This window comes from Varanus komodoensis, unplaced genomic scaffold (genome assembly GCF_004798865.1).
Source record: "Varanus komodoensis strain SLA01 unplaced genomic scaffold, ASM479886v1 scaffold10, whole genome shotgun sequence".
NCBI classification, from domain to species: Eukaryota; Metazoa; Chordata; class Lepidosauria; order Squamata; family Varanidae; genus Varanus; species Varanus komodoensis.
Window position 1 is genome coordinate 22,676,849 of NW_025335269.1, and position 26,640 is coordinate 22,703,488.

The 26,640-nt window shown below is 40.0% G+C and overlaps 1 protein-coding gene across 2 annotated transcripts in view; it reads left to right on the forward strand.

Moving 5' to 3' along the window:
- Window positions 1–25,716, forward strand: part of ZNRF2 (zinc and ring finger 2) — a 61,145-nt gene extending 35,429 nt beyond the window's left edge. Inside the window, exons 3-5 of one of the 2 annotated variants that reach the window (XM_044417065.1) lie at window positions 13,656–13,761; window positions 17,791–17,872; window positions 19,869–25,716. In XM_044417065.1, coding sequence (XP_044273000.1) covers window positions 13,656–13,761; window positions 17,791–17,848 — 164 coding nt within the window. In that variant the 3' untranslated portion in view covers window positions 17,849–17,872; window positions 19,869–25,716. Of the gene's footprint in view, window positions 1–13,655; window positions 13,762–17,145; window positions 17,519–17,790; window positions 17,873–19,868 lie in introns of those variants that run through there. The other variant, XM_044417072.1, reaches the window with a different exon arrangement.
- Window positions 25,717–26,640: the final 924 nt, after the last annotated feature.

A 26,640-nucleotide genomic window follows, 5' to 3' on the forward strand; every position in this document is an offset into this window, starting at 1 on the left:
CCTCTGCTTCTTAGAATTCCAAGAGTTCCTAGAGGACATTTGGGAGTGATCATTGTGTGAGTGTGTGAACATCAATAGTATGAGTCATCATTTTATTTCTAGCATTGACCAGGACCCCAGCAGGGCCACCAGTTAAGCCTACAGAACATTTCCAAAGACTTCAGAGGACCATCTGGGTTCATCAGCTTCCTGGGGTGGACCATCAGATTTGGTCCCACACTTTTGCAGACCTTACGTGTAGCCTGCAGGTAAAAACTGATCAAATTATGATCTCTCCATGCCAGTGGAGTCACTGCTGGCTCCCCCACTAAGCATGGAAAATTAGGCCCAAACTGTGCTTTGCCATACAGCAGATATGATCTGAGACAATCCTATCTTTGACATTGGTGCCCTAAAATCCCAAGCCACTCCTGACAAGGTAGCCATGGCATGAACATTACAATCTCTCAAAAACCACAAGCTTTGGGGTCTTCAGTACAGTGGTACCTCAGTTCATGAACTTAATTCGTTCTACCATTCTGGTCGTGAACCGAATTGGTCACAAACCAAGTCAACTTTCCCCATAAGGTTCAATGTAAATGAAGTTACTCCATTCTGAACCATAACTTTATGTTATACATAAATGATGGCATATAAAAGTTCTAGATAAATAAATATGGTGTGTTTTTTTAACCACAAAAATATGAGCCACGTCCCCAGGCTGTAGGCCAAGTCACGGCCACCTCACTGAGCCCAGGGGTGGACTGGCTGAGGTGGAGCAGGACCGGGGCTGTGGTTCCTGCACCTCCACTGTGGCCTTCTCAGGGGAAGCTGCTGCTGCTGCTGTAGAGCGGCTGCCATGCTTCTTCCCCCCTCAGTGGGGAGAGGCAGGAGGTGCCCCACTCAGCTGGCCGGGGCCCAGTCCCTTGTCTCCCCTCACCTTGGCATGCAGAAAGCAGCCCTTACCTCCCTCCTCGCGACCCTCTCCCAGCCAGGGAGCCGTCCCGTGCCCGCCTGTCCAGCCTCCTGCTCCTGCTCCCCCTCCTGGAGCTGGGCGAGCGCCTGCCAGGGGACCTTCCTCCGGCTCAGAAGTGGGGTGGTGGCGAGAAGCCAGGAAGGCCTTGACCGAGGTGAACGCACCATCATGGCTCCCCCTCATGTCATGCTCTCCATTTCAGTGGCCGGCATGGCGTCATCTTGTGCTTTTGCTGCAACCCGAGCAAGCGGAAGATGGTCGCAATCATGGTCGTCACCCAATGTGGAGTTTGCGAACGGAGGCAAAATTTTATCAAACTTTCTGTTCATGAACCGATTTGTACACAAACAGAAGCGTTCATGAACCAAGGTACCACTGTACTATGTTGAAGACCACCTCGGGTAGGGAAACTGTCATTCATTCATTATATTTATATCCTGTCTTTTTCTGCAAGGAATCCAAAGTGGCTTACAGAATCCTTCCCTCCATTTTATCCTCATAACAACTCTGTGAAGTAGGTGAAGCTGAGAGTCAGTGACCACGCCAAAGTCAGCCAGTAAGCTTCATGGCTGAGTGGGGGCTAGAACACTTGTAGATTTCCTGAGTCCCAGTCCAACACTGGCAGCTGGGTAGGCACCATGTTGACAGAAGGCTACTCAAAACTGGCTAACTATTGGATCACATATCTGACCAGGGAAATAGAAACCCTGGGGATCAAGGCTACCAGCTCCTCTCCATCCCTTTAGATGAGCTTGGTACTACACGAGAAATACCGGTGGGCATATTTGGGAAAGATTTACTGATTCCCATTTATCCAGCCAGGTTTCAGTGACACAGGTCAGAATGGCATGGTCTTCTTCATTTATAAGGCCATTATTTTGTCTGGCATTCATCAAAAGCACAATCAAGCTAGAGTGGACTTGCAGGCAAGCGATCAGAATGACTGGGGTTGGGAGGTAGACTAGAAAGGGACAAAGCACACATACATTTCAGTTGCCTTCCTCTCAACCAATTGTGCTGACCTCATGAGGAAAACTACACATAAAGTTGCCCCTGAGCAAGCAGTTGAAGTGGTTCTGCCATTGTAATTGATTGTTCTGCAAATACTAAGGAGATGCAAATCAGTCCACAGAACCCATTTAAGAAAAAATGGTGTGCTTTGTTTTGTTTTGTTGGTTTTTGGTATATGTAACATAATTTTAATGTCTTTATATGTCATCTTGCAGCAAGTGACCAGTGATTACATTCTGTGTCACATGAGTCTGCTTAATAGCTGCTACCTACAGTGCCCCACTCAGTCTTCAAAGAGGTCATTCAGAGGATGTCTTAAATTGTGTCTGCAACTGCTGCAGTCTTGTGACTGTTGGGAATTTCACTTCAGGGCAGACATTGAGCCTTATCTTTCACTGCATTTATGCAGTGGTTTACATTTGATAGCCTGTAACTCTTTCATAAGAGAACATAATTATTTTATAAATTGGGTTTTTGATCCAACAAAACAGGCCTTACCCCACACTACTTTCTGTCAGAATGGGTTTCCGTAGCTCTTACTTTTTATGCTTTATACATGTGTTTTACACACACACACACACACACCCCATGTTACTATTTTGGTTCACATTAAATCCTGAATGTATAATTGAACTTTTGCAATGTGGAGCTTGTTTGGAAGGTGGTGTTTTACGAGTTAATAGCAAAATTCTGGATTTTTATGTCTTTGTCAATATCTTAGACACCAGCGAACTTTGGTCCTGACTTAGATTTTTCCCCAGGGTTGTGAGTCTGTTACTTATACTGGAATGAGATTTTTTTCCCTGTCTGAAGCAAATCTATAATCATTAATTATTCCTACTAATCTGAAAGCCAAACTATCCACTTTATATTGAGAGTATGTGTGGCTTTCTATTATTTGTTTAGATTTGCACAGGCATGCCTGAACTATTGAGAGAGTCCTTTCATTTTATAACTTGGAAAAAGCTGACTATTCGCAGTCAGTGCCATGACTGAGAATTGCACCACTCTGCATTCTGGATAGGACAAAAGGGCCAGTCTGTATGCAAAAGAATAAATAAGAGGATAAAGATATCAATGGCCACTAGTCATGATGGCTGTATATCTCCATAGATGATCAGGTGCTCTGTGTCTTGCCATGACTTGTTTCCTTCTTAAGTCTTCCTGCCTGCCCTCAGCACATGCTCTATGGGTCCTTGTGGCACAAGAGGCTTTCTGTAGACTTACACATATTTAAGGTTATTTTGAGTAGGGAGGGTGCTATTGCACTCATGTCCTGCTTGTGGGCTTCCCATGTGTAGCTAATGGGTCGCTGTGCAAACAGATTACTGGACTAGATGGGCCTTTGATCTGATCCAGCATGGCTCTTATGTTCTTAAATGGACATAAATCCGACAACAAAAAGACTATTCAGAAATTTGGGGGAGAACATTTCAAACTTTCAGGATACTCTGCTGTTGACCTTAAAACTTAATGTAAAAAGGGAATTCAAGGGGAGACACTAGCACCTTGCGAGGACCTTTAATTGTCACTTCACATTTCATCTCCCTCTAAGCTCATTGCTTACAACCCATCATCACGTATGTGTCTGTGTGTGTACGACTGCCCCCCAACTTGGGACAACACAGAACAAATATGATACAGTTACCTCTAGTTGTCAGAAGCTTGCACTATAATAAATTTGCTAGTTCTTAGAGTAGTATAATACTTTTTGCAGTTTTAAAATTGCAGTTCACACTTAAGTAGTGTTGAAATCTGGTGTTTCCATAATGCCTAATTACTATATAGTGTCAAAATTGCAGAAGTTTTATCTAATGTGTTAACTTTACTTTTGAAATACTCACATTGTTATCTTGGCTGCATTCTATTGAGGAGTTATATATAAATTCCAACATAAAGCGAAACAGTGAAATACAGCACTTGGCATCCACTAAAATAACAGAATGTCTAAATAGTTTGTGCACAAAGGGAACTAAATGGGAATAATGTAGGAGGCTCTGCAGGTTTTACCATAGCAGCCTCTAACATAATACTTTGAGCTTTATAGGATCACATCTACTTTTATTTATTGACTGTTGAAGAATTTATCCCATTCTTCAGCAAAGAACTGTTAAAGAATGGTTCTGCCCCCCGCCCCTTCTGAAATTATTTCAGTGTCTATTTCTGCCCACAGTGGTCAGTTTCTCAAAAAGGGTCCCCTGCCCACGGTCAGATATTTTCAAATATACCATCACCACCCATAAATAAATGAGTGCTGTTGTGTACATGACAGCTTAATTGTATATTTCATTATGGTATCATTTTGTTGGAAAGGGCAGGAATTAGGCTGGTTGTCCCCCTGTTCCTCAGCAGGTGGGAAAACCTGGCAATAGCTTGTCCTATGCATAGTCTATAACTGTAGACATTTACAAAGGGGAACACAAGCAGGCAGCAGTGGCAAAGGTCAGTGCCTGGAACCAGTGATGACTCCAGCTTTGCTTGCCGAAGGAATCAGTGCAAAAAGAATGCCCCTTCTGCTCTATGCAGCTCTCATGAGAGGCTGGACATGGATCTAGGAAAATAGAAATGGAAAAAACTCAAGCTACTGATTGAAATGAAACAGCCAAAATACTTCTGCCAATGAGCCAAAATCAATTTTAGTATACTTTTATATTGTAAAACAATCAGTGCTTAATGTATAACAATTTGGCCAGTCATTTGACCAAATACATAACTCATTTCGTCAGCTACCTAACTCAATGATAAATGTTCATTGTGTTTATCTTGTAAACATTGAGCATTGCACAGAAATGTCACAGACTGTACTTTTTGCTCTTAATAGCCTTTTGGCCCAATTCAAGTCATACTTCACACAAGTGGTAAAGGTGGCTTTAGTCTACAAAGCCTTATGTCACAATCTATCTGTTAGTCTTATAAAACTTTCCTTTGTGTTTCGTTGGTAACACCAGCTAAGTTCTACACCGTATTTCCTGTGCTGTTATCCTATCTGCAAAGAAGTTAAGTGAAGTCTAAAAGTCAGATAAAGGCCCAGTATCGTGAAAATGCAAAGAACCCCCAACCACAAAACAGATTTTGGTATGTTATATGTGCTATCTGCTGGACATCCCCACTGGCCCAAAATATTCATTATATTTTGATGAAGATTCTGAACATTCTAATAGATCTACATGGTATGGGAAGTATTCATATTGCTTTAACTGGACCTAGCATCAGCACAATGGCTTGCTAGTGATTCTTGAAATTAGGGGAAATAGTTTCTGTAAGGATACTTGCAGCGGGTTGGTGCAGAACAGTTCTTTGCTGGAAGATCCTTTTCTGGAAATAAGGGTTTTTTTGTGGATATTTCCAGAGTTAATTTTAAAAGTGCAGAATCGCCATGACACAAGCAGTTGGTCCCATGAGCACAACAGAATGAGTGAATGGCAGTATTAGATGCTGTGCTGTAAGTTGCCCGTTTAACATGTGCAAAGAATGGACCTGGGTAGTGAAAACAGACAACTTTGTATTGATGATTGAAAAGTTGAGTGTCATTCTATTGTAAAGTAGTGATCACTGCCATGATTTAAAGTGTTTATGAGTGTGTTCCTTTACATATTGGATCATATAGAATCATAGAATAGTAGAGCTGGAAAGGGCCAGAGGGCCATCAGGTCCAGCCCTCTGCTCAGTGCAGGACTCCTGGTTAAACCATCTGGTTCTGGGCATTCCTCAAGAAGATTAAGCCTCCATCACTGAAGCTACTCCTCCTTACATATAAATAGTAGCAGCTAACAACCAGGAATTAGAGCTGTCTCTGGATGCTGCTTCTGAACAATTAGTACAGGATAAAAGGGAGTTGGCTAGTCCTTTGAAAGTTAATAATTCACAGGCGGATGAGCAACACGTGAGCTTTATGCCTACCCACACAGCATAAAGGGGTATGCTATGCTCTGGGGCACTGGAGTGTCTAAGAATTCCATTGATTACAAGCTGGAGAGCATGCCTAAGAAAATTTTGAGATTCAGCAGCTGTTATAAAATGTTGGTAATATTTTTTTTTAAATTGCTATAACCTGATAAATGTAGTTAAGAATCACATAAGGAGATTTAAAAAACCACTAACACTAAGCAAAATAGCCTTAATAATGTCAAGGGCTGGCAAAGTTGTGGCCACAGAGATCTTGCTGCAGCACTGGAGCACCAAAACTTTCACCTTATGGAGGAGGGAGGTTCTCCTTCTTCATAGTCTCTGTGCCTCAAACCTGGGAGTTGGGGGTGGAGTGCCAAAGTCTTAATTTTCATCTCTGCTAGTAGTAAACATATTGAAAACAAATTTCACAGACCCAGCATCAGTTCCAGATTAAAGGCACAAAGACCTCAATGGGTTTTACCTAGTCTCAGTAATATCAGCACCCGGAGAAGAAATACAACTGACTGGGAGCTTACCCACTCTTACCTAGATTGCAGCTGCAAGGGCTGTCCTGAGTCTTTTGACTGTGGAAGGAGTTGGGCCATTGGTCCAAGGACAGATCACAGATTTCATGTTTACAGGCCATGTAATAGAACGTGTTGGATCCTCCAAAGAAAAGTTGCTCATCCCCCTGCTACAGAGGATACAAGTACAGGAAATGATTGTGGAGGCAATCACAAAGCTCCCAGAGAGAGACTGTAGAGGCAATCTGATTTGACCAAAGACGCATGGAGATATATTCCATAGTGGCCTTAGGGGGAATGTAGGTGATAGGCACTTGTCTTTGTGGCCCATCACCTCAGAATTCAGACTTCTTTAACTCTAGGCACAAGATAAATATTGAAAAGGACTTCAGCAGGCACAGGGTCCAACTAGTGGCCAGTAAAACTCATAGATGCCTCCCTGCCCCACTCCCATCCCTGCCAATTCTAGGAAGATTTTTGCTCAGATACTTTTGCTTTAAGATTTAGTTTAGAAAATATAAGATAGTAATATAGCCTTACAGACTATGATTTTCCCAGCTGCATTATATGAAATAACAGCCACTTTAGCCATGCACATCCCCAGAATCCCTAGTGCGATGGGCTGTTACTCTATCCCAGTCCTTGAATGCATAATGAATCATATGGCATTTGACTGAAGTGTATTTAAGTCTTTGGACTCCCCTAACAACATTGGATTAACCATTATAACAGCATAGAAACAATCTAGCAACAAGCTTTGCAAGGTGGACTTCAGAAATCTCAACAAAACTCTTGACAGATTCTTTGTTCATGGTCTTAGGTTTTCATTTCAGAAGGTTTAATCTGGACGGTAGTGAGAAGAAGTGTGTTATTCCTAGAGGGAGGCTCTGTTCAACTTAAAAAAAAAAACGGCTGGCTGTACTTAAAATCTGTTTTAGGCCATTACTTTAATACTACTGAGAATTTGACACAGGGTAAATTTGAGCAAACTTTGGCCTAAAATCAATTATGTGGGAGAAGAACATCGTGTACTGTTATTTTTCCATGCCAAATTTTCCTTTCTTTTTATAGTTTTAACCATGGATTATTATTACTATATCTGTAAAATGTAGCAGTAATAAAGTTGCAATTTCATGTTTCCTAGGATGTATATACATCTCCAACACACAGCTGAAATTAGCACATTAATAGAAGTGTGAAGGACTAGGAAAAAGACATGGAAAAATTTGTGGAAAGAAGTTCAGTACCTTTTAAGACATCTAGATTGGCAACCATCACTATTTCCTGTGACAGCGAATTACATATTTTAAATATATACTGTGAGAAGAAATACTTCCGTTGATCTGTCCTAAAGCTCCTGCCAGTCAGCTTCATGGGATAACCCCAGATCGAATGGATAGAAGAGGGAGAAAAGAGTTTCCCTCTCTACTTTTGCCACACCATGCATTATTTTAAGCACCTCTATCATGTCTCACTTTATTCCCCTTTTTTTCTGAGCTGCACAGTCCCAGTTGCTGTAGCTGTTCCTCATAGGAAAGCTGTTCCAGCCCCCTTAAATTTTTTGTTGCCCTTCTCTGTACTTTTTCCTACTGAATAATGCCTTGTTTCAGGTAAGGCATCCAGAACAGAACACAGTATTCCAAGTGCAGTAGCACCAAATATTTGTATAAGGGCCATAAGATTTTGGCAGTTCTGTGCTATTCCAAATGATGCCTAGCTGGGGGTTTACCTTCTTCACAGCAGCTGCACACTGGACAGGCATTTTCCTTGAGCTGTCCACCAGTACCCCAAGATTCCTTTCTTGCTAGGTCATTGCTAGCACAGATCCCATCTGTGTATATTTGAAGATATTTTGCCCCAACATGCATTACTCTCCACTTGCTTATATTGAACTGCATTTGCCAGTTTGATTCCCATTCTCCCAGCTTGGAAGGATCACTTTGGAGCTCCTCACAATCTCTTTTGATTTTAACAATCCTAAAAAAAGTTTAGTGCTATCAGCAGACTTTGCCACTTCAGTACCCACGAATAATTCCAGATCAAAGCTTCAGAAAAAAAAATAATTCCCAAAGCTGTTTGTGTCATGTACACAATTGCAAACAAGCCAGGCCAGTAGCAGTGTTGCATTGTATTCCTCTTACCTCCTGGTAGGAGTACTCTTGTTGACAATTCCATCCAGCTATGAGGTCTTCCATTCCATCTGGCCACCCATGTTCCATTTTTCAGTTTAGCTGACACTCATCATTCTGTGGCTACTGGGCATGGTCAATCCTCATCGCACTGTTTTTGGGTGGCCCTTGGAATTTAAAAAAACTGAAAAAGCTTATCTGTCTGCTTTAAGGAGCCTTCAAATGTAGGGTTTTTCTGGGGGTGGGGGGTGGTCCAAACGCATCCCATGTATTCAGTACTGGAAGTGATGACAAGTGGACACTGCAATAAAATATCGCAGTGTGACAGATCCACAAATGAAAATGTGTAATCCTAACCTCTGTTGAATATTCTGTTGGAAGGCAGACAATACTTCTAATAAATAAACAACCCTTTTTCTATTTTTGGAGGTAGGAGTCTTCTGCTGATTGCAATTGCTAATGCACAATGGTTGAAATTGGCATGATCTTATTAATCCACTGTTGTAGCTATTTTGCCAAAACATAAAAAACCCATCTTTGTGAACAGAACATGTGTTCTGCCCAGCTACAGAAACTTGCATTTTCCCTTTATTAAGGGCAGCAGCAAAACATCAAATGTATCTCTCCTTATCTTGAGTCATGTATTACAATTTCCATTTGTAAAATTAAAACATGCAGACTCTTGTAACTGAGACTAAGAGGAATTTGATTGCTGTGAACATACCTACATTCATCTAAAAATAATTGTATAATGCTTGCTTAATTGATTCACTGGTTATAGTACATATTAACAAAAACAAGATTTCTTAAATACTTTTAGGGCTGTTTTTCTGCATGTAAAAGAATTACACTTTGATCCTTAAGCGCTTGGTGGCATAGTTGTTTGCCCTTGCCTATACAGCAAGCAAAAAGAATGTAAAATTGACATTGAAAGCAATCAAAATGCCAGTTATTAAAACAAAGAAATCTACATTTATGGAAATTTCATAGGATTAACAGAAATAAGAGCAATTGTCACTGGCCAAGGAATAGCATTTTATGCTCAGTTACTTTTACATTATTTTTAAAAATCAATTATCACTCTTGATTTTCTAGGCAAGGGCACGTTGTGTGCCGCTTTTGTGGTGGTCTGCTATCATTGAGGGTTCAAGAACAAAAAAAGTATTCAGGTAACATGCCTGATCTTTAATCTGTCAAGTTGTAGTGCTTGTCTCTCTTATTCCCCATCCCCACCTGTCCCTCTTTCTGCTGAAATTGATAATTTGTTCTGGATGCATCATCAGAATGCCTGATATTCCTGTTATACAGCAGAGCATAGACACTTATTGGATGCTTTCATAAAACAAACATTATTGAAGGTGCTGATTTTTGTTCTGCTGTCTGCTTTTATATATGCTTCCTTGCCCTGTGCTGAAAATATTGGTTTTTACTTAGAAAGACATACTTTTATTTTGCATTTTGGGTACAGCAAAGATGATATTTTCAGACTTGGTATAACTGCCTACGGAATACCAAGTTTCTTGAGTTATTCAGAATGGATCACTGATGTGACAAACAGTATTTGACTGACTGCCCTTTATGTATGGGATTGTTCTTCTTGTTATGCGCCATCAAGTTGTCTTCAACTTGTGGCAAACCCATAAATGAAAGCACTCCAAAATGCCCTGTTTGTAGCAGCCCTGCTTAGCCCCTCCAAGTTCAAGGCTGTGGCTTCCTTTATGGATTCAGTCCATCTCATATTTGGTCTTTCTTTTCTTCTTCTACCTTTGACTTTCACCTTGGTCTTCTCCAGTGAATCTTGCCTTCTCATGATGTGTCCAAAGTACAGCAACCTCAATTTTGCCATTTTTGCTTCTACGGAAAGCATTGGTTTGATTTGATCTATGACCCACTTGTTTGTATTTTCTGTTGGTAATATATAACCTTAACTTGTGCTCAGCCAACCTCCAGAGCAAGCAGCTGGCTGGTCAAATGTGGGAAAGGAGCCCTGAACTCTCCTCTTCTGTACAACAGACCTCATGAAGCAAATGCAGGCTGCCTGCTTGTGACCCCACGGTAGTTCAGTTTGTTCCAAGGTTCCTGTTTGATTTACTGCTCATTCTCTCTTCTCCCACAGTCCCCACTCTCTCTATATGTATATGTCTTATTTTCTTGTACTTAGCCACATTGCTGGTAATAAACTGGATTGGTTGAATTTGTGCTTAGAAATCTGAGATGGATTCACTGACTCTAGTATTCATGTTAGTGGAATAAACATGACAATCAGTCAATGAATGTATGTCAGAGAATTCAGAGTACAAAACAAACCTACCCTTATCACAAGTCATTTTTTTACAGCTGGATAACACTAAGCTTGAGAAAAATTAATGTATGCCAAGTATTCTGTTATTTCAAAAGGATACCATTGGTGAACAGCAAGGTGTGGTTTGTTTTTTAACAATTCTCTGACATGGAATTGGCATTGGCATTTATTTCATTATCTTTTGACTTCACAGAAGTTCCAGATCTTTAAAAGGTATGGAAGTTTACAACACTAGAAGAGAATTGGTGACACCACTGTTGCCTCTGTCTTGTTCTGGACAGTATTTCCTGAAAAACACTGAGGTGGCGTTTACATATGCCATGCTATTCTGTTTGTAAAAGGATTATATAGACCTGAAGCTTGCCTACCTGACCTGTAGCTATATACATAGTCATCGCTGTATCTAAAATGATTGAAATGGACTGGGAGGTTTTCCTGCTGATATAGGGCATACCTACAAAAGTGTGCAAGTTGCTGCTTAACTCTTGTATTTGTTGTGACAACATTTGCTTTTGTGTAAGAGAGGATTGGGAAATATATGCAATGTGTGTGAGTTTTATATGGTCTCTTCATTTGGCTATGGTGGAAAAGTAGGGCAGATATGAGAAAAGCTCTTTATCACTTGTAAATGCATTAGGAAGGTAAATTACTTTGATTTGAAATGAGGCTTGAATGTTTACATTACTTCTAAAATATTTTCTTCCTGGGGAAAATGTACATCCAAAGCTTGCCAGGCTGAAATTTTTAGGTGATTGGAAATCTGAGCCCAGATTTCATCCACTGGGGCCTTCACTGTAATTGCTCAATATTTTACATACAATCTCACTTCATCCCTCTCCTGATTAGCGTCTTCTACTAGATGAAGGTTATAATTTAGTAATTAATGATCATGATCTTATTATCTATTTTTAAGATTACTAAATTCTTGTACATGTTGAATCTGCTGAAATCTGCTTGTCTAGATTAAATAGTCTGCCACATTAGGAAAGAAAGTAAAGATACTAAGCATATCTTTATTTCTCTGAAGTTGTAAATGGATTCAGTAGAAAACCTTCATGCAAATCTACTTATCCAAAGCAGAGAGAATACTGGACAGAAAATTCAGTCTGCTCTAGAGTTATCAGTGATGCATTAAACTACAGTATTCTCAAAATACTGTATTTTCATAATGTGGACAAACACTTAGGCACCTCATCCAAGGTGATCATGTTTCCCTTAACTCTTAGCATCCCCACAAATCATGGGGATCAAATCTTGATAATGTTTTAATGATTAATTAAAATATTTATAAAATCAATGAATAAATAAGAAAGCAAAATCACTTCTGCTCTTGCAGTCCAAGGATGTTTTAACATATCCATCTTGCACAGATTCTTTTTAAAGATAAATAATAATATCCTTTGTGATATCATATTGAAAGTTAAAATTGAAGGGCGTTATTGGAATTTCATGCCAGGCACAACACATCAGAATTAATTTCCTTTAGCTCCAGTCCTGTGGAGATAGGTAGCAACTTTGAACTCCTCTTAATTTATATCCTAAAACTTAAAGAGAATTATGTTCAGATCATATAATGAATGCAGAAGATTTGTTACTGAAACTATCATCATGTTGGTATGTAAGCAAACTTAACCTCGCATGCTTTAAAAACCAATATATTTTATACCAAAATGAAATTCAGTGCAGGTAATAAAAGAGTAAGAATGAGAATGGCTCAGTTCAGAAGATTAAAAATGGCCTCTCTTCTACTTGGCATCTGTTTTTTCAGTGGAGTCATAATAACACTTTCAGTAAAGAACATCCTTCTAATATTAAATATTAAGGTGACTATCTTCTATCATGTGACCTGCTTTGAAATTCACGAGGGGCCTATTCTCTCATCACTCCTCTTTTTAAACACTCCATAACCATATCTACTCCATAAACAAGAAAGCCAACAAATATTGCCTAGTAATGAGCTTCCCATATGTGGAAAGGATGGGGTAGAGAAAGGAAACACATTGTTTCTGGAGGGTGTTCCTTTTGAGATCTGGCTAGCACGGATTGGATTGTTCCCATTATCCATGCTAGCCTGGATAGAGGCAGTAGGGAAGACTACTTTACACTTTGTAAACCATACTGTAGGTGCCAGTTCAGCCTGATAATGGCAGTCAGTGCAATTTTGTCAGAAGTCGGCAATACTAGAAAAGAGAAGAGATGTACATCTCTACCATATTAATCAGGATGCAAATAATTTCTGTTTAATTGAGGATTGTGGATACATGATATAAGATTTAAACTGTAGGAAAGGTTGGCAGAACTTTTATATCTTGCAATGTTACTTACACCATTGTTTGTAACTTTCCATATTAGTAGTGAAATTATCCAAGTATGGATCCTTATGTACCCAAAGTAACACCATCCACACAGGAAAGAGAGGTATGCGTCTCAGCTTTGGAGATTCCCAGGGTTTGTAGGAATGAAAAAAGGAGCAGGGGGAAAACTCCAAGAAGAGTGGGGAACCTGAGCATGCTTACCGAGCACAGGATGTAAGCTAACTGTAGACGGGCAAATAGAATTCAGTGTCCTGGAGAAGGTCATAGATATTTTGATTCCTGAATAGGAGCACTGCGTACTGCAAAATGTTGTTGCAGGTTCCATTGTGTTTTATATCTGCAAGCATGTACTCAACCCTACACCCCAACAGGTTATTCTGGAACTAAATCATTTCACACTATGATTTAATTTTCTGGGTGCCTTAGATTTGTTGGATGGGCCTCATCTTCCTTGCCTTTTTTCTTTTCGAACACTGTTAGTATTAGAGAAATAGCTTATTTTTGTCTCCATTATTTTTGCCTGTTTTGTAGAAGATGTGCTTAGTAAAGATGCTGGGGAGTGTGCAATATGCCTGGAGGAGCTGCAGCAAGGAGATACAATAGCAAGATTACCTTGTCTATGTATATATCATAAAGGGTAAGTACATGCAAAACATAATACAATAGCTGAACCAATGATTTATTATTATGGGCTGATACAAACTGAAGTCTATTGTACAACAGGACTTCCCCCTCCCAACCCATCAGATCAGACTTGGGGTGCGGGGAATGTTGGAAGGAGAAGGAGACTCTTCTGATAGTAGTGCATAAATATCTCAGAATAGTTGTTAAAAAGTCTGCTTTAAATGTACTGTGGAAATAATCTTTACAGTCATGATTTTTGGAGTCTATCCTGCCATTATAGATAACTTCCAGGGTTGGTGTTTTTGAGTGGTCTGCTTTGATAGTACATAAAATAAAATGCAAGAAGCCACAGGGTGGGGGGAGCAATAGGTACAATAAAGACTTATTCATGTAAATGTTGACCTGGGTTTCATGAAACAACAATAAGTTATTTTACCCTTGAGCTGTGCCAGGTTCCAACTGCCATTACAAATATGCAGCTCCTGACTGAGAGTTGTTAAGTCATGCAAACCCAGCGATTTGAGAGCTAAAAACCCCTCCCATAACCCTACGATAGACCCGTTGTTCTTACATGCCATCAGGTCCTCTCCAACTTATAGTGACCTCATGAATGAATGATCTCCAAAATGTCCTGTCCTTCAAACCCCTGCTCAGGCCTAGTAAACTCAAGGCTGCGGCTTCCTGTGTGGAGTTACTCCATCTCATAATTGGTCTTCCTTTTCTTTTTCTTCTGTTTTCCAACTTTCCCTGGCATTATGTTCTTTTCCAGTGAATCTTGCCCTTGCATGACGTGTCCAAAGTACTACTCTTCAATTTTGTAATTTTTGTTTCCGGGGAAAGTTGTGGTTTGATTTATGGCCCACTTGTTTAGCTTTCTATCAGTCCAGGGTATTCACAAAGCTCTCTTCCAGCGCCATGTTTCAAATGCATCAGTTTTGTTCCTGACAGCTCTTTGCACTATCCAACTTTCAAATCCATACATAGTGAACAGGAATACAATAATGTAGATCATCTTGGCCTTGCTCTCTGGTGAAACAGCCTTACGCAGTCTTTTCTATTTCCTTCATTGCTGCCTTTCCAAGTCTCAGTCTTCCCCTAATTTCTTGGCTGTAGTCTCCATGTGAATTGCTGACTGGGCCAAGATATGTAAAATATTTCATGCTTTCAATTTTTTCATTGTTGACCTTAAAGCTGTGTAGCTCTTATGTTTTTCGCTTTCTTAATATTCAGCTGTGGTTCAACTTTTGGATGTTCTTTTTTCACTTTCATTTGGAATTATCTCAATTCATTGCTGCTCTCTGCCAGTCATATGGTATCATCTGTGCATCTTAAATTATTGCTGTATCTGCCACCAATTTTTACTTCTTCCTCTGATCCTAATCCAGTTTTCCCTGTGGTATGTTCTGCGTACATATTGAACAGATACAGAGATAAATCACACCTTTGTCTTATGCCATTCTGCTTCTCCATATTCTATCCAAAAGTAGCTTCTTGTCCATAATACCAGTTATTCATCAGGACAATCAAATACCAAGGCACACTAATTTCTTGCAGATCCCCCATTGCTTTTCATGAGCCGCACAGTCAAAACTTTACTGTAGTCTATACCTTATGTACTGGATCTTCCATAGCCAGTCACTATTTGCAGTATGGTGTTGAGTGCCTCTTCTCAGAATATAGCTTGAATGTCAGTCATTTCCCACTCCATACAGGGTAAACATCTTTGTTGCTATTCCTCGAACATCACTCTGCTTGGATAGAAAATGAATGCAAAAGTCCTGTGATTGCTGCACTCCTTTGCATTTCCTTTCTTGGGGATTGGAATGTACATTGAGCATTTCCATTCTGTAGACCATTGTTTTATTTTCCCTCTTTGTTGGCATATTCTTGTTAGGATTTGGACTAATTTGGTCTTTGTTGCTTGGAATAGTTTGGTTTGTTGCCCTTTCTATTCTGGGTGCTTTATTTCTCCCAAGTGTTTTTAGAGTACCTCTCACTTCACTTTCTAATATTGCAGGTTCTTCCTCATAGAATTTCTCTGTGAAGGAGCCTGTCATACTTTCATATATTCTGTACAGCTCTTTTATATATTGTTTCCATCCTCTCTTTATTTCGCCTGCTCAAATAGCATGCCCCCCTCTTGGCCTTTCGGCATTTCTATCTAGGTTTGAATTTTCTTTTGAGTTCTTCAATCTCCTAAAAGAGGTGTTTTGCTTTCATTTTTCTATTTCTTTGCACCAGGCAGTATAATAGTTTTTGTCTGGTTGTCCCTATGTGATAATCACTGAAAAGTTGCATTCAGGATTCTGTCACCTTTTGTTTTTGCATCTCACCTGTCTTTAACAATTGTGAGAATTTCATCATCCATCTAGGATTTTTTTTCCCACTACTGGAGTTGTCTTTTTTTTCATTCTTCCCTTATTTCAAACCCCAGTTTTTTTGGCATATGGTCAGTAGAGTTCAGTAATGCAAATGTGTTCTTTGTATAGACTTTAAATCCCCGAGAATGTTAGTTGAGTTGTATTTTGACATTGTACTTCTGTTAGCTATCTTTTTCTGCTTTACTTAGAATTTTCATGGTAAGAGTCCATGGTCACTACCACAGTTGTCTGCTTGTCTTGTTTTGGCAGCAAAAATACAACTTCTCCACCTTCTGCTTCTAGTCATGTAATCTATTTAATGTTTGTGTTGGCCATGTGATGATACCTATGTGTACAGCTGTCTGAATTATGTATTTGTGATAAACAGATTGTTGACTTCACAGAGTTCTATGAGTTGTTCTCCTGCTTTGTTTCTGACTCCTGGGCCAAATTCTCCTATGACATTGGATTTTGCTTTGTTTCTCACTTTCGCATTCTAATTACCTGTGATGATCAGCATGTCTTGTTTTGGTATGTTCTTAGTTTCCTCTTCGACAGTTGCATAGAAGTTTTCAGTTTCTTCTTCAAAATCTGTTATTGGAGCATAGACTTGAGTGATGGTTATGTTGATAGGTTTTCCACAAATTCTGATTCATATTTTGCTGGACTTTGCATTACAGCCCCTTACTGCTTGTGCTATATCTTGCCTCAGTATTAGAGCCACTCCATTTCTTCTGAGTTTGTCATTTCCGGGATAAAACATTTTGTGTTTGTCACACTGAAAATAATCTCACTCCAGTCCATTTTAGTTCACTCACATCAAGTATAGTGCAATGTTTAACCATTCTGTTGCTTTATGGTTTCCAGTTTGCCTGGTTTCATACTTCTTACATTCCATATCCCAATTGTATATGTTGTGCAACATTGGACTTTTCTTTCACCTCTGTGCATGTGAGCCACTAGACTTCCTTTCGACTTTGAACTAGTTGCATCACTAGTGACAGTGCTATTCGTACTTGTCCTTTGCTCTTCCCCAGTAGCTGATTGAGTGCCTTCCGACCTGGGAGTCTCATCTTCTGGCACTATCTCTTGTTTCATTTTGGATTCTTTCATCATAGGGTTTTCAAGGTAAGAATATTCAGAAGTGGTTTACCATTGCCGCATTCTGCGCAATACTAACCAGATTTAGCTTGAGCTTCACTGTGTTGTCTGTGAAAGATCCTCTGCCAGTGTCATCTTCAACTACTGCTGTTGCCCGATAGCTGCCCTTCAAGATTTTCTGCATTCCCATCACCATTAGAGATACCCATTCTCTTCTGCTGATGTGACTGTTGCTCCTGAAGAGCATGGATGCATCTTAGTCACAGCTTTGACCATTCGGCCTTGGGTGACCCTGCTGGGAGACCAGTCTAGTGAGAGAGTCTGACCTCCTGACAGCATTGCTCTTGGCTTCTCTGATTCTCAAACCTCCTCACCACATTAAGGTGTGCATCCAAGAGGAGGAACAGATCAGTTAATAAATGAAAACAATCATTTATTAATGGCAAGCCTACTTACTGTGATGCTTGCTTTCTGACAACAAAGACATTTACTTGGAAATACATTCTTTCACTGGAGCTGAGTAATGCATAGCTTGTCTGTGTATTTCAGCCTGAGCAATATTTTTCTTCTTATTTTCATAGATGCATAGATGAATGGTTTGAAGTAAACAGATCTTGTCCAGAGCATCCCTCAGATTAACAGCCGATGTTCCTGTGTTAGAAGGTAACAGCTACTACTTTTTCTTACTAATATTTAATAAGTTATATTTAATATTGGCTCACCAGCCTAATTTGTAAAGTTATGTGTTTTAATTAATTAGTTAATTAATGTATTTAATGACTAATTGCAGTAGTAGGTTCTAAGACTCTGATCCATCTTTCTTACTGTAATCAAATTGTCCCTCTTCATAAGGTACGTTCACACTCAGGATTTGAGTGCACTTACTTAGTTATTTGATCCTTGCACACTGCACATGTAGAGGCTTCAGACCATTGACCCCATGATTCATGGTGGGGATAAACGCAGAGCCACTGAAGCAGTCAGCCATGCTAACAGGCCCTAGCATACCTAGGGCCAACATGTGAAAAGTTCTTTTCTCTGCTACATATCATATGGGGAGGAAGGTGTCACACATAGCATCCAATTGGCTCTAAACAAATGCTTCATTATAGCAGTGGCAGGATATTTTTGCTACACATTCTGCATTGGTGAAGAGCAATCTTTGATTCTCTCTTCAGAGGATTAGAAGTCTGTGCCAATGGAGATGATCTTTGAAGCGTTGTCACTAGACATATTCAGCTGTGACTTGCTAGAACTAGACAGATTATCCATAAACTCTTTTTTTATGATTTCACTTCTTCCTTGTGAGTATCACGTGTCATGTTTTGTGGGGCGTGGGATCTCAAAACTTCCACAAGATGGAGGGAGGCTAGCACATTACTTTTGAAACTGAAGCTTCCTCTTTTGCAGTGTCTGCTGGCATTGCACATCAGTGGTACACAGTTCTTTGTGCTGGATTGCAATACAAAAAACTATTTTAGGTGTGCATGTATCCATGAGGTGCTTTCTCCCCTTTGAACAGCAGCTCCCGTATGCTGTATCTGCAGTTGCTTCTGAAATTTGCATGATTTTCCAAAACTGGCTTGCTGTGTTATACTCATGGCTGTTTAATGGGGAGAAGGTTGTGAAAAGCTTCACTGGGCCCATAGCATTATTCGTCTAGGACTCTGAACAGCATTAATCAGTATCAAAGGAGGTCTTTTCTTTTTACCCTAACAGAAGGAATCAGTATATCTGATTTCCTTTGCTACTGCAACATTTTTGCAGTCATTTTAAAAATCAGCTAGAGTGGCAAGGATGGGGTGGAGTTACGTAGCTGATGGTGTCACTGCTAGGAAATACTATAAGCTTGAAAGAACTTAGGGTGTAGGTCAACGGGCATGGTGTTGTATTAGTGATGCACTATAGCAGTAAACAGTGATGACGACAGCAGAAAATGCATCACATACACCATATCCATTGTCCTTGCTGCCTTTTCTCTGCCCACACTATACTGTGTGTGTGTGTGTGTGTGTGTGTGTGTGTGTGTGTGTGTGTGTGAGAGAGAGAGAGAGAGAGAGAGAGAGAGAGAGAGAGAGAGAGAGAGAGAGAATATGCTTGTATATGCCCTTGTCTCTTCAGTGAGCATGTAGTATCAGAGCAAAACAAGGCCTTTCATGCTCAGCAGATTTCATTTACTTTCTGGCTTGCCCATGTCCAGAGATATTTGCCACCAGAGGCATAAGTTGCACTGAGAAGATGGTGGCAGTAGTGGGGAGAAGTCATGTAGCAACCTCCTCCCCTTTGTCCTTCCTTCTGCTGTCATTAGAAATGCAGGAGGCTTTGGCCCTCCATTGCATTGTATTTGGCACTGAAGCAGCACCTCTTTGTGTAAATAAGTCATTGGAGATGTATTGGGAGGGAGTCCAAGGAGAAAGAAATTCCTTTTCAAAATCTCTACAAAGCTGCTGTTAGACATTAAATGCAAGAGAGTATTTTTGTCAGTATTGACCAATGTGTATGGCTGCCTAGACCATACCGGTTATTATTTTTAAATCAAAGTGATGTCCCTTATTTTATAAACACCACAATTTCCGTCCTGAAACAAGACTGTTATGGTTTAGAGAACATATTCTGCTGCTAAGAAATATAATGTTGTTCTTTGTGAATTTCTTTATAGTCTCTTACACTGATCATCAAATGTAAAGGATTTGGAGTTCCATCTTCAGAAGCTAATTTGAGAGTGGACCTGTTTTCATTTTGGACTGGGAAAGATAGAGAGTTGAAACATGGCATAGGACAAATGATGCTATGTTGGGTGCTCAGTGTACCAAACACTCACCTAAAGGAGACACAGGGATTCTGGAAATGCTGCACATCCTGGAAAAATCCTCTTCCCACAGACTTTATGAAAACGATTTTGTATCTACAGGCCAAAGTTATTAACTTGCAGTTTAATTTTTTAAAAGCTGTGTACAGAAGCAGGATGTACTCACGTTCTTCCTTGAATGGAAGCTGTGCACTCTAGATCACTCTGGGACATTATACAAGGAGGATGCCATTCTTGGGTTGGAATCATCCACCCCTTCACCCCATGGGCTGCAAGGGATACAGGCAAACTATGATGTACACATTGTGAACTGAATTATGAAATTTCCCACTCTATATGCTGTTCACATTTTTTCTGTGAAAGAATGCAACATTCCTTGATTTAGGAAATTTTTGTAAGTGAAACTTCGTCAGAGTGCAGCCCAAAGAGCAAAATGTAATCAAAGCTGATTGTTAATTGACATTGTTGATCAGGCTATAGAGTTACTGAAATCTGCATACTGTGTTCATTTCTGTATGAGTATACTAAAATTCACTTTTACTGCTTGTGGGTATCAGTGCAGCAACATTCTTTTAAAAAGAGCATAATCTAGCAGCTATGCAATGTATTTTTTAAAAAAATATAGGGAAACGAGAATTACCATCTCTCAAGTGCTGCCAGTTAAGGTAATTTAACGGGTATTTTTTTAAATGTTTCAGGTAGTTATTTTCTTGAACTACTTCAATCTCCAGGCTGCCCAACTCTAGCTGAGTAGTCATAAAGGCAGGCAAAGTGGGATGTTTCACGGGGACGGGACCTGGACTGACTTTCTGTGTTTTTTTTTTGTTTTTTTAATTAAATGTTGTCTCAGTGGCAGGTCAGAGCAGATCTTAGTAATTTGCATCTAATGCCATTGGTCAGACTTTGGATGGTGGCCATACTTCTGTGCCCAGGTGGTCATACTTCATCTCATGGATTTAAATGGGCTTAAGCATACATAACTGTGGGCATAGGGTTGAAGGAATTACCTATGTTTTTGAGCCAATAATACTTTTACTGCACAACGGTGGCTTACCATAAATTGTAAAATGAGGTGTCTTGAGCAGGCTATGGAAGAGGCTAGCTAAGTAAAACGGTGAGATGTTAATAATATATTTGTTTCCACACAAAAAGGGGGACCTGTTATGGAAACTATTCAAAATATCTTGTGAAGTTTGTAATTAAATGAAATACTGCTGAATAAAGGTGATGGAAACTTTTAACATGCCAAAATAGCAAAATTAACTTGTGTATCATATTATTTCATTATTAATTCTGCTTCCCTTGAGACCATTTTTTAAAAGGAAAGCCTTTATTTATGTTGATTTGCAAAAATGCAAGTGCAGAAACTGCTGATGTTACTTTGCAGATAAATGCATACTTGAGAGCTTGCTATCCATCTCTTAAAAACCACAACCCCAAGTATACAATCCACTAATGTCTTGTTTTGTATAGATAAAACTCAGTGCTGTAGCCAGCAGTCACTACTGACTTCAGGAAAAGGAAGAACAGATACTTGCTGTATTATTCTGATCATATTCAAAATACTGTAGTGGACAGAACTAGATGCTTCCAGTGTGTGAAGGGTAGAGATTTTCAGAGAAGGAACTGTGGACAGAAGATGCTTCTCAGAGTGAGGAGAGGTCTTTTTTCCCCATGACTTCAAAATTTCTAAAAATGTTACTTATATACTCACCCTTTAAAACTTTTGTTGTGGTGGTGGTTTTGCAGAAACTTCTCTCAGCAACAGGTTCAAAGAAAATGAAGCAGGAAAGTTTGCAAGAGAAATTTTGCATTTGGTCAGTTCCACCCACCAACCCTGTTCATCTGTGTCAATCTCACAAATAGCTCTAGCATCCTATTTTGCTCATTAGAAGATCCTCTGCCATTAGACGCACCCCCGAAACTTCCAGTCATTTGAGAAGAAGCAATTTAGTAGTTTCTGATATGATGTGTAATGTTATGTAGGAGAAAGACTGAAGCATGGGTGAGTTTTTATTAGTATGTAGGTAGCTGCAGGAGCAGATCACCCTCTTTCAAGTTCTCTTTATCTACAGTCAGTAAAGTCTTGTGTCAATACTGGCTTTAAATTCTGTGGCTGTGGCCAGGAACAGCACTGCATCATACTGTTCTGGGAAATCCACTTCCATGAACGTAAATCAGAACCGCAGCTTCAGTGGCTGGGATTTAATGATGTTTCAAGGAGCAACAGTCTAAGGACAATCTAAACCAGCGGGGAGCGGCACTTTTTGCTTTGAGGGCTGCACAAGCTCCCTTGAAACATGTCGGGGGCCACTTACCTGCAGCAGGTGCGGTCACAACTCCAAATGGAGAGGACCAGTTCTACCCTCTCTCTCATTCCCACCCTTCATACACCCAAACACACACACTCCATTCATACAAGCTTCCCTCCATTCCTATACCTGCCTTCCTGTGTATGGAAAAAGGGATAGCCCCTCTCTCCATGCACAGAGGGGTTTTTAAGTGTTTCATGGAAGAAGCTGGGTTTCATCTTCCATATCGAGAACTCTAAACAGAGCAATCTGGATATGAAGAAAGTGACCTGATCCCATACTCCACCTGCAGGTTGGAGAGGAAAGGCCTTGGAAGGCCAGATGGGAAGGGTTTGTCCATAAATGGACTTGCAACCTACACTAAACGGCTTCCAAGTTTTCCAAAGTCCTATTCATACGTTTGGCAAAAATGACTCAAAGTGTCATACATATATCATACAAGCTCTCTTCAGAGAAAGTGTGTGTAGATGTGTTATTAGATGTATCAGAACTAGAATTGCAGCTGGAGATCTGTACGCACAGTGGCAATTGTGAGGTTGGATGCCATCTAACTTATAAATGGCTCTGAAATCTCATTTACAGTAGAGATACAGTAGAGATTACAGAGGGATCTTTCAGACAGGTCTTTTTACTTGTGAACATTACTTCAAAGTCCTCCAAGGGAAATACTCTCTTTTGCTCTTTTGAGATTTTAAAAATTTAATTCAGTTCAATCTCCTAGCAAAAACGAATTCAGTAAGAATGTTTACATTGCTTGTTTATGCTAATACACTTTTTAAAATCCAGAAGCCTATTTCCGTTCTTGTCTTTCCCCCACCCCCAAGCCATGTAATGTGCTTCCTTAGCTGTTTTTCAGCCAGACCAGGATTTTCCTGACATGATGTTGCATTTTGCTTTGTGATGCGGACATGCTGGTACAGAAAGTTCCACTTCACCGTTGCCAATGTTTTAATCTCAGTGCTGATCTTCTTGATAGCATATCTTGCTATTTATACTTGTTTGTCTCAGACTTTAAGCTTCAAATCTCTCTCCTCTTTACTTCCTCTTCCTAAGCCAGCATGCTGTACTGTCTGAGCTTTCTTCTACTCTGCCTCTTTTAGTAGAACAACTCTGTTAAAGACCTCAATTAGCTCTTCATTGCATAGGCCTTTCCAGAGGAGGAGCTTTTTCTATCAGTTTGGTGGCAACCACATCCTTATTTCCAGTAGAGGTGGCTTTCCTCAGATGAAACTGACTTTCTGAGGCAGCCCTGAGGCAGTTCAGCAACACACAGAAGCACCAAGCTGAAGCCAGATTCTTTACCCTATCAACATTGTATTCTGTGGGATATACAGCCATTCATTGTTCTAAAGTAGCTCAGTGATGAAGCCAAATAGTGATTGCAGTCCTGAAATGGGACAGTAATAGATAATTCTGAAGATGCTGGAAAGTTTTTTCTACCAAGAACCTTGGGAGTGCAGGGTTGGACTCCTTTTAAAGGCTGAGAGCCACATTCCCCTATGGGAAAGATACAATCAGTGAGACCATATGCAGAAGCCACTGGGCTCACCTCTTTTCCTACCATACATTCTATCTTGCTGTCTCACCCTTCCTTTTCCCTGTCCGCCCCTTAAGTATCCATCTATTCACGGCATTTTGATTCTGGAATACCCTTTGATTTAAATATGACACCCTCCCCCTTCTAATGAGTGCTGGTTTTTCTTTCTTAAATTACGGTTTAGTATATATCAGAGTATCAGGGCCAGGAGCAAGTTTGTCCCTTTTAGGTTTCTCCAGATGGCCTCACCCCTTTCTGCTGACCATTGATAATTTCCTGACTTTTCCCCCTCCACACCCTTTAAAAGGTTGACATGCCTCTTTTAAGGCTTCAGTACTGGCAATAAAAGCTTTTGGCTAAAATACACCGGCATTTTTAGTACTGGCTCCACCCCCTTTGCCTTTAGCCCTGCCAACACTGGAGTACAGTTCCTGAGAGCTTCTCCAAAATGGAATTCAGACTCAAGCTGAAAGAGTTTCTGTATACCTGGTGTATGTGCTTCAGTATCTTAAAAGGCAATTATATTGACTCTTATATGGTCAAAAGGCACCAATCGCTAATTGATGCCTCTAAATCCATTTGCAAATGCGTAGGTGATTCCTTTTTACATGCTTAAAACTCTCTTCACTTACCAAAACATTTTCCTATCTCTTAAGAGGCAAGGAATTGTTCATGTAAGCTGGCAAAGTGGTTCGTAGACAAATGTTATGGCTTGCAGTGTGCAAACTTTAAACCCAGAGGATTCCATTCCATTGACATCTCTGCCAAGGAGCCACTGTGCACTGCCTGGGAATTCTGCTCTCATTCACATGGACTGTTGACTGGTGCTGGTGGGCCTTACCATGCTTTTGATGCATTGAAGTTGTGCTACATTCACAGAACTTCAAATTCGGCACTTCCTTACAGTGATGTTTTGCCAGGTAGAGTTCAGGAAGGAAGCTGTCTTAACAGTAAACCTGCCTGTTCTTACTGTTTTCCTTTCTCACTGAGAGATTCCTGAAAGACTTTCAAAGATTTTCTGAAACGTGCCATTTACATGTGTAACAGCAAGCCTCTTTAATTTGTAGGTTGTTAGCATGTTGTCCAAAACTGGGCACATGGGTTATTCATAGGTTAAACAGTCTAAAGTTAACCTAAGCACCATGCCCCATGCATACCTGCAAATTGTTGGTTAATTAACCATGATCTGCCACCAAATGCCACTGTTAATGTATGAACCAAGTCATAGTGTAGAAACCTCTAGCCTATGTTTGTGCTCATCAAAATAGGCTGAAATGTTTATCTTGTGTTAGCAATATGATTTCCATCCCTGGTGGCCTTGAGAAGACACCTGACTCATCTGAGGGAAAGGGGAGCTAAGATGTTAAGAGGATACATTGGAATGACACCAAGTTGCCAACCCTTGCCTTTTTAACAAGCAACCATTCAGGATTAACTAATAACCAAGACCCTCAAGCCCTCCTTTGATGGAGAAAAGTGCCCATTGTAAATCAAACTAATCATTTCCACACCATATAAGATGAAACTATTGAGCATGAAACTGCTTAGCAAGGAATGCTGTAATGTTTGGTAGTGGCCATGTACAAGAAGTCTTCCTCCGGTACCCTGCTGTTCAACAAGAATGTAATTAGTGATGTTTAATGTAAAAAGTTTGTATTTTTAAAAAATTGAGTTGTGTTGAGAAAATTACTTGAGGATTTTTTTAAGGTACATCTTGTACTTGGTCTGCCTGTAAACAATCATATGATTTTTTCCTCCTTTTTAACTGATTTAGGTTGTATGTTTTAACATTCCATTTGTGTAAAATATGTACAATGACATGTTAATAAACCTTTTGAAGCACACTTTCCATCATGACTGGGTGTCTTATGAGCTTTTAAAAATTTAACAGGAAACTAAATTCCATCAAAACGCTGGCTTATAACAGCATCAGGATAATAAGGTGCTTCCCCCCTTGTGCTTAAGGGTTTTCAGTGTTAGCATTTCAGTGAAGAAAATGTGTGCAATGCAATGCTTTGTTCTGATTCCTTTTTCTGGCCACTTTGACGCAGTGGCTTAATTGTAACTGTCCTCAACATACAGTCAGGATCAGGCATAGAAATCCTGCCATCATGCAAAGAACCAACAATCTAGTACATGTTTGTGGAGGGCCCACAGTTCATATGTAAAGCACATGTTCAACAGTACAAGCCAGTGCATATTCTCTCAGAAGTAAGTCATTGAGGTTGAGTCCCTCATCAGTGTTTTTAGGATTGCAGCCTAAATCCGGATTAGGGCCAGCATATACAAAGGTTAAAACAATTGCAACTAATACAGCTGGGAAGGAAACTGGAAAGAGATTGCCCATTAGAATAGACAACACTAAGCTCCCTGGAACGATGGTCTCACTCTGTATATCACAGCTATAACATACTTGGCTATCTTGAATTTGTGCTAAAGTCTGTAAGCCCTACTTTATTTATTTATTTATTTAGACAACTTATATGCTGCCCCCTTCGCAAAAGCCTCAGGGCAGCTTCAGATCATAAATAAATACTATCAAACAAATACATAAAATAGTGGAGTCATCCTGGCAAAGTTTTTTAAAATCAATAAATAACCTCAACAATTAAAATACTTGGGTTTTCCCAAGTCTTCCTCCTTCCCACATGGCTGGCCCTGGCTCTGCTGTCAAGGAGGCAAGACAATGGGATCACATAGACAAGAAATTAAATAAGAGGTGGATTGGGGTGCCTAGCCAGGGGAGGGGAAGAGATTAAGATCTGGATGGGGA